General features: G+C 35.4%; 1 protein-coding gene across 4 annotated transcripts in view; it reads left to right on the top strand.

Annotated features, from left to right (window-relative positions):
- gria1b (glutamate receptor, ionotropic, AMPA 1b) overlaps nucleotides 1-7,364 on the top strand; it is a 59,224-nt gene that overhangs the window by 47,190 nt on the left and 4,670 nt on the right. For 2 of the 4 annotated variants that reach the window (XM_016501524.1, XM_016501526.1), the window contains exons 12-14: nucleotides 1,575-1,773; nucleotides 2,572-2,819; nucleotides 4,747-4,861. In XM_016501524.1, coding sequence (XP_016357010.1) covers nucleotides 1,575-1,773; nucleotides 2,572-2,819; nucleotides 4,747-4,861 — 562 coding nt within the window. Of the gene's footprint in view, nucleotides 1-1,574; nucleotides 1,774-2,571; nucleotides 2,820-4,746; nucleotides 4,862-5,372; nucleotides 5,488-7,364 lie in introns of those variants that run through there. The other 2 variants (XM_016501527.1, XM_016501525.1) reach the window with 2 other exon arrangements.

Consider the following 7,364-nt stretch of genomic DNA (forward strand, 5'->3'; position numbering starts at 1 on the left):
TTTATTTAGCACCAAATCAGCATATTAGAATGATTTCTGTAGGATCATGTGACACTGAAGTCTGGAGCATTGATGCTGAAAATTCAGCTTTGCAATTACAGGAATAAATTACATTTTAAAATGTATCCAAATAAAAACAGTTATCTTACATTGTAATAATATTTTACAGTATTACTGTTTAATGCTGAATTTTTGATCAAATATATTAGTGAGTATATATTTATTTATTTTTACTGTGCTCTTGACATGATAAAGTGTGTGTGTGTGTGTGTGTGTGTGTGTGTGTGTGTGTGTGTGTGTGTGTGTGAAATAATCGAAGTAGATTGTAGTTCTGTTAATGGCATTTAAGTTGACAATACTAAATAATGTAGACTTTTATTAGTAGCATGAACTATAATTTCTGTTCTGGATCAATTCAATATCTAACATGTATTAACATTCCAACAAGTTCCCCTTTATAATGCAGCACTATTTTTTGCTTCCCTATAAAAATTCAAAGTGGTTTATTGGCCCCTTTAATATAACTGATAATATCATTGGAAGCTGAAAGAGAATATAGTTCCCTTGAAAGTGAAAAAGGGTGGAATTGTGCGCAGCATGTATTGGAAAGTAGAACTTTAGTGCAAGCTCGGCAGAACAGGATCTTTGATTAAATTTAAGACTTTTATTCAAAGGGAACAGTGAAGAATGTTTTCAATGTTTGAGGCACTGAGATCAATAGACGTGTATTGAGGAGTCACAGATCAAAGCAGGCCATGTCTTCTGGACAAAAACATGCAGGGTTATGCCTTAATTTTCTTTTATTATTATTATTTACACAAGCAAGTTCATTTTGCCTTACCACTTCAGGGAGACCTTTTCTTTCCACTCTTTTCATTTACGCAGCTTAAAAATGCTGACTTGTGCATTACTTGAATCCATGAGAACAAGCTGTTTTCTCAATTTAAATCACTTTTGATGTTGATGTTATTGCACCATTGAATATATCCAAAAATAAATATAACAATCTGAATTTCTTTGCCGTGTTTTTAAAATACTGGGAATCATTCTTGCATACCGGCATCTCTCATAAACTGCTTGTAATTTCGGAAATGTGGCTTTAAAAAAATATGGATATTTTCTCAGTATGTGTGTATAACAGTAGCGTATTCCATTTTAATGCATCCAGCAGCTCTTTTAAGGAAAGCAACACCATTTTACAGTATATTTCTAAGATGTTTATTGTAACCGCAGCAGTCCTCCGTTCATTCGTTTTGATGTTTCAAACATTTTGATGATATAGTTCTGATGATAATTAAATTCTGCAATACAGAGGCCGAAAATGCCTTTGCTTTTGTTTAAATCCTGATCAGGATCTGATTTATAACTAGATCAGCCATTAAGAAGCCCTTTCTTCATCATATATGCCTGCTGATAAAGTAATTAATTTATTAATTAATTGTTATCTTTCCACTTTGTGCACAGCTAGAAATGAAAATCATATTAAAAATAGGACTCTTCAATAAGAGTCTAATTTAATAGAGATCGCTATAATATGTCAGGCTGTTAACCACCTGTGTGCTTTTTTTCCACAGATCTCTCTCTGGTCGTATAGTTGGAGGTGTGTGGTGGTTCTTCACTCTGATTATCATCTCCTCCTACACAGCCAACCTGGCTGCCTTCCTCACTGTGGAAAGGATGGTGTCACCCATCGAGAGTGCCGAGGATCTGGCTAAGCAAACGGAGATTGCCTATGGGACTCTGGATGGAGGATCCACCAAAGAGTTCTTCAGTGTAAGAGGGAAGTACTTCACTATACTCTCAGAAAAGATGTGCAAAAATGATATTTTTGTCAGTACCTTCAAAGATTGTGCCTTAGGTTTGTACCTTATCTTCCACTAAAACATGCATATTAGTACTTTAAAGGAACACTCCACTATATTTGAAAATAGGCTCATTTTCCAACTCCCCAGCCTCAAGGTATTAATATGCACCCTTTAGGAGATAAGGTACAAAGATGAGGGTACTACCCTGGTGAGAAGCTGTTGTAGCTTTTCAATTTTTGCATGTTTTATTTGTACATACAGTATTCAAAGAGAGAATTGGCCAAAAATTGTTCTGAACTTCCTGAAATGATACAACACTCTGATAACCATGATATCAGGTGCCTGTTTTAAATTTAAGTTTAAAAATACAAAAACAGAAAAAGCATTTCTGAGGAAAAGACAGAAATTGAAGTTGTTTTTCAATGATAATTATCACTGCTGTAGATTAAAATTTTTTTTATGAAAAATTGTGAAATATTATTACAATTTGAAATAAACTCTTAAATATATTTTAATTTTTAGCAGCCATTACTCTGGTCTTCAGTGTCACATGATCCTTCAGAAATCATTCTAATATACTGGTTTGGTGCTCAAGAAACATTTCTTATTATTATCAATGTTGAAAACAGTTGTGCTGCTTAATATTTTTGTGAAAACTTATACATTTATTTCAGGATTCTATTATTTAAATAGAAATCTTTTGTAACATTATAAATGTCTTTACTGTCACTTTTGATCAATCTAACTTCATTATATCCATCCTCAGAGATCGAAGATTGCGGTATTTGAGAAGATGTGGTCCTACATGAAGTCTGCAGAGCCTTCTGTGTTTGTGAAGACGACAGACGAAGGTGTCGTGCGGGTGAGGAAGTCCAAAGGGAAGTATGCTTATCTGCTGGAGTCCACAATGAACGAATACATTGAGCAGCGCAAACCATGTGACACCATGAAGGTGGGAGGAAACCTGGACTCAAAGGGCTATGGAGTAGCCACACCCAAAGGATCTGCCCTGAGGTACACCTGAGCCTCCTAATAGTTCCGAAATGTTTTCTTTTTTGACAATGATTATGATTCATGAAAAGTCTGAGAGTTTACACTGGAGAGATGAGAGCATTAGACATAGGGTTTCTCCTGCATGAAAACTGGGTTTGGAGATTTTAAGTATCCAAAGAAGTATCCATTTAATGTCAAAAACCGCACACTTCAGCTTTAAAAGTAATATATATATACTGTATATATATATTAGATCTTTTATGTTGTTTATTATTGAAAGATATTTAAATTGATGCATTATTCATGTTAAATTAACTAAAGTTAAATTAGACTTTGTCTTTGCTAGAAAGTTCGAGCTTATCATTTTTCAAAGAAGCATCTCCTCTGTAACCTCTCATTTTGTGTTGACTGGAATTAGTTATGATTGTCTGTGTTTGTGTTCTGTACCATTAACTCTCATCAGCAAAATTTGTACTTTTGCGTCTTACAGTTCCATCATCAAGTCAAACATTTTTAATGTTTATGTGTAAATATCATGTCTCATTGTACTTTTGCATCTCACTACAATGACTAAATGCATTCCAGTACTTCTTTTCTTTATAACCTTTATACATCAATCAAAGAACACATCCTTGCAAATCATTCTGACCACAACGGCCCACAAAGCCCATTTTTCTTTAAATGCTAAATCTGAATTGAATAAGAGATGTGTGCCTGTTCACAGCCGAATTTGACTGTAGGAAACTAAAGGAGACTCCATTTAACAATATATACACTATCGTTGCTCACCAAGGCTACAACTATTTGATCAAAAATACAAAAAATAACAGTAATATTTTGAAATATCATTATAATTTGAAATAATGATTTGAATGTGTTTTAAAATGTAATTTGTTCTTGTAATGGCAAAACCTATTTTTTAGGCCATTACTCAGTCTTCAGTGTCACATGATCCTTCATAAATGATCTAATATGCTGTTTTGGTGCTCAAGAAACATTTCTTATTATTATCAATGCTGAAAATAGTTGTGCCGCTGAATATTTTTGTGGGTTACTGTGAAACGTTTGGTTTATTAATGCATCCTGTACACATAAAATATTGTCCATGTTGATTTAACAAAAATGAGGCACACACAGACACTTGAAAGGAAATTCTTAGAGTACACATCCTTTTAAGCTAGAAAACAGAGCAGTTCCAGTCCAGAGCTAATAAATGTAAATCAGAGGTTGACCATTGATCTTTCTCTCAAAATCTCCTCTCATGTGCTCCATTTCAGATGTTGAGATGGTCTTCCCCATCATTATCCTTCCTGACATCCTTGTTGTCTTGTGTACCCTGCAGATTTCAGATTAATGTTCATGGATGAAGTCTGGCTTTGTTTTAATCATCCATAAGCACACCGGCCTCTTTCTCCCCCAGTCTCGAGGGGTGCAGAAAGAAGTCAGGGATTTTACAGAGACAGACGCCGTCACAAGTGAGAATGGGCCGCATTAAGAACGCTCTGGGTTTGATTGCAGTGTTGGGATTCCCAAAATATGGAACGTGCAGTGTCCTTCAACCGCAACCACGGCGTAATAGATTATCCAGAGCTAATCTACAGAAATATTTACTTAATCTGGGAATCCTCTTACCGGACCACGCTGTGTCAAAGGGCTTAAATCCAGAGCATTGCTAATTCATCCTGTTTCCTCACTCACAATCCGGGTCTTGCTTGGTAAAATCTCTCTTAATTTGGTCACAGTACTTTTTTTTTTTACACTTTAGCACAACACAAGACAACTAATATTACATCAACAAGCCCAGCAGAGCCAGGCACACAGTCAGATCAGTTTTATGTTCTGTTCACTTCCTCTACGACTTAATAGACTCACTTTTATTTGACACAACCTCTGCCTCGCCGTATCATATCACCAATGCTGACCCAGCTTATTTTATTATCATTTCAAGAAACCCAGTAAACCTGGCAGTGTTAAAACTGAACGAGCAGGGCCTGTTGGACAAATTGAAAAACAAATGGTGGTACGACAAGGGAGAGTGTGGCAGCGGAGGAGGTGATTCCAAGGTCAGCCCCAATATGAGCTATCCGGCGGGTAACCAACCACCACCTTGGGGGGGGTAACCGGCAACTTCAGTTAACAAACACATCGGCTGCCATTGTACGCTAATTGAAAATAGTCCAACCTGAAGTGGTTTATTTAATGCGATTGGGACGTTTAAATGATTGGCAGTCAATTATAACCTTGTCGTTTGAGCATCAAACTCAAAACTGTGCAAATCCGAGTGTTTCCGATCTCTTGCCGGTTACCCAAAGTGATATAGTAATACACATCTTGCCGTAGGGAGAAAGGTCACAAAGCTAGATGGAGTATTAATGCATATCACTTTGGCAGTGACAGTTTTCAAACTCTGTGACTGTGCTGTTCTTTCTTTTTTTTCCTGTTTTTGTTTTCTTTTCTATTTATCAAAAACGTAATTTATGTTTCAAAACGTAATTATGGGTGTATGTTTGCTTAAATGCTGAATAACATAAGATAACATGGGTAATGTTATTTATGTTATTTTCCTGGTTGAAGAATCCCTGTAAACCTAGCGGTGTTGAAACTCAATGAGCAAGCCGTCTTAGACAAACTGAAAAACAAATGGTGGTACGATAAGGGGGAGTGTGGAAGCAAGGACTCCGCCAGAAAGGTCAGTTCACTCATTGGTCCTTTCCCTCACTTAGAGATCCAGCTTTAGCGCTTTACTAAAGGCCCTGTCCTCTTCTCTCTCAGACACGTGCCACAGCCAACGCTTTGTCTCCAATCTGCCATTTACCCAGAGACTTGTGCGCTCTGTCATCATGTTGCTGTCTGGCCCTTATTACTTCCCACATTACAAAATAGATGTGATGCTTGTGGTGTATTTATAGAAATAGGCAACGTGGGTTTGTTTTTTTTCTTCACTCACTTCAGTGCTTCTGCATGGGCACTTGGTTCTTCGCTTGCCGCTTTTACAAATTATTGAGCTTTTCTCGCTCATTCGTTCTCATTCACTGCGTTCGTACGTATTTGTGCATAAAACTTGAGTGCAAACCTCTTCACTCGTAAATCATGCATTCATCAATAAGTTCACGCACTTAAGAATAAAAGTTTGAGGATAAAACCAGCTGAAATCTTATGAATGCAAAAATCTGACTCTGGATTCAACTGTTATTATATTATATTATATTATATTATATTATATATTTTCATAAATAATTGCAACCAAATGCATTATAAGGTTTGTTTGTCATGTTTTAATGCAGTATACTTTCTAAAGGTGTAACAATAATAGATAAGTATTATAATTTATTATAACTGTTATTACATTTATTCGCGAGATCCTGAAATGCATTATTAGGTGCATTATAAGGCATAATTAATGCATTAAAAATACTTTTTATAATGCATTATACATAAAGGCTGTGAGTAAAGTGTTAACTACTTTTTATATATAAACACAAAATGTATATAAATGTGTGCATTCAGAAAGTATATAAAAGTCTATTATTAAATTCAGCGTGTTGTGATGTAATTGTTTTAAATCATCACCACAGTTGGATTTAATCATATTTTCAAATCCATCCTGGTTTTCTGGTAGTTACCCAAAGAGTACAACAAGCAAATTTATTTTTACATTTTAGATACATCTTAGAAGTTACATCTGTGTTAAACTATAAATAAGATATAATATTCATACACAAAGAGGAGGATAATGAGTATTAACATATACTGAAAAAAACATTAGTGTTAAATAGTAGCTAAATTATCTTACATTACTCCAGAATACTATAATTATAGTTTTGAATTATGCTGATTTCAGATGCATATTAACTACATTCTGTTAGTCCGGTGAATTTATACATGAATTTATAGAAGTAAAAAGGAAAGAGAGATTCTCACCTTGCATTCTGGGTGATTTTTAACACGTTTTATGGACAATGCATTTGTATACATATAAAATCAATATAATTTCAAAAAGAAACCGGTATGAAAATATTAGTAGTTGTTTGGTGTTATTTTCTCTTTATGGTATCAGCTTTCTCCTAAACTCCTCCTCATAACAACAGCGACATATAAAACCTAAAGCCATCCATCTATCTCAGCATGAGTAAATGGCAGTCTGGAGAGAAAAGTGTTGCCATGAAATGCCCTCTAACTGGATTGCTCTTCCACTTAAGAGTCCTTCAATGCTGTCTCTGTCCAAAGACAATGTGCATGCCAATGGATGAGACCTCAATACAGTCGCCAAACAGATGCATGTCATTGACTCCCACCACCCGACATGACGTCTCTGCCACCAGAGACAGAAAGAGATGCCAAAGGCTCTCAGTTATGACCTTTGGACGAGAAACCTTAAAACACAGAATCAAGAAATTTTATAAACAAGACCTGCATGGTTATACACAGTGGTGGCCAAGATGATTAGAACACTAGTATTTTCACCAGCTTAAAAATGGTTTTAAGTCAGTTATTTCTGTCTTTTGCTGTAGTGTGTCAGTAGGAAATATCAGTTTACATTTCCAAACATTCATTTTGCCATTAATT

The sequence above is a fragment of the Sinocyclocheilus anshuiensis genome, unplaced genomic scaffold (genome assembly GCF_001515605.1).
Source record: "Sinocyclocheilus anshuiensis isolate Anshui unplaced genomic scaffold, SAMN03320099.WGS_v1.1 scaffold1023, whole genome shotgun sequence".
Classification (NCBI taxonomy): Eukaryota; Metazoa; Chordata; class Actinopteri; order Cypriniformes; family Cyprinidae; genus Sinocyclocheilus; species Sinocyclocheilus anshuiensis.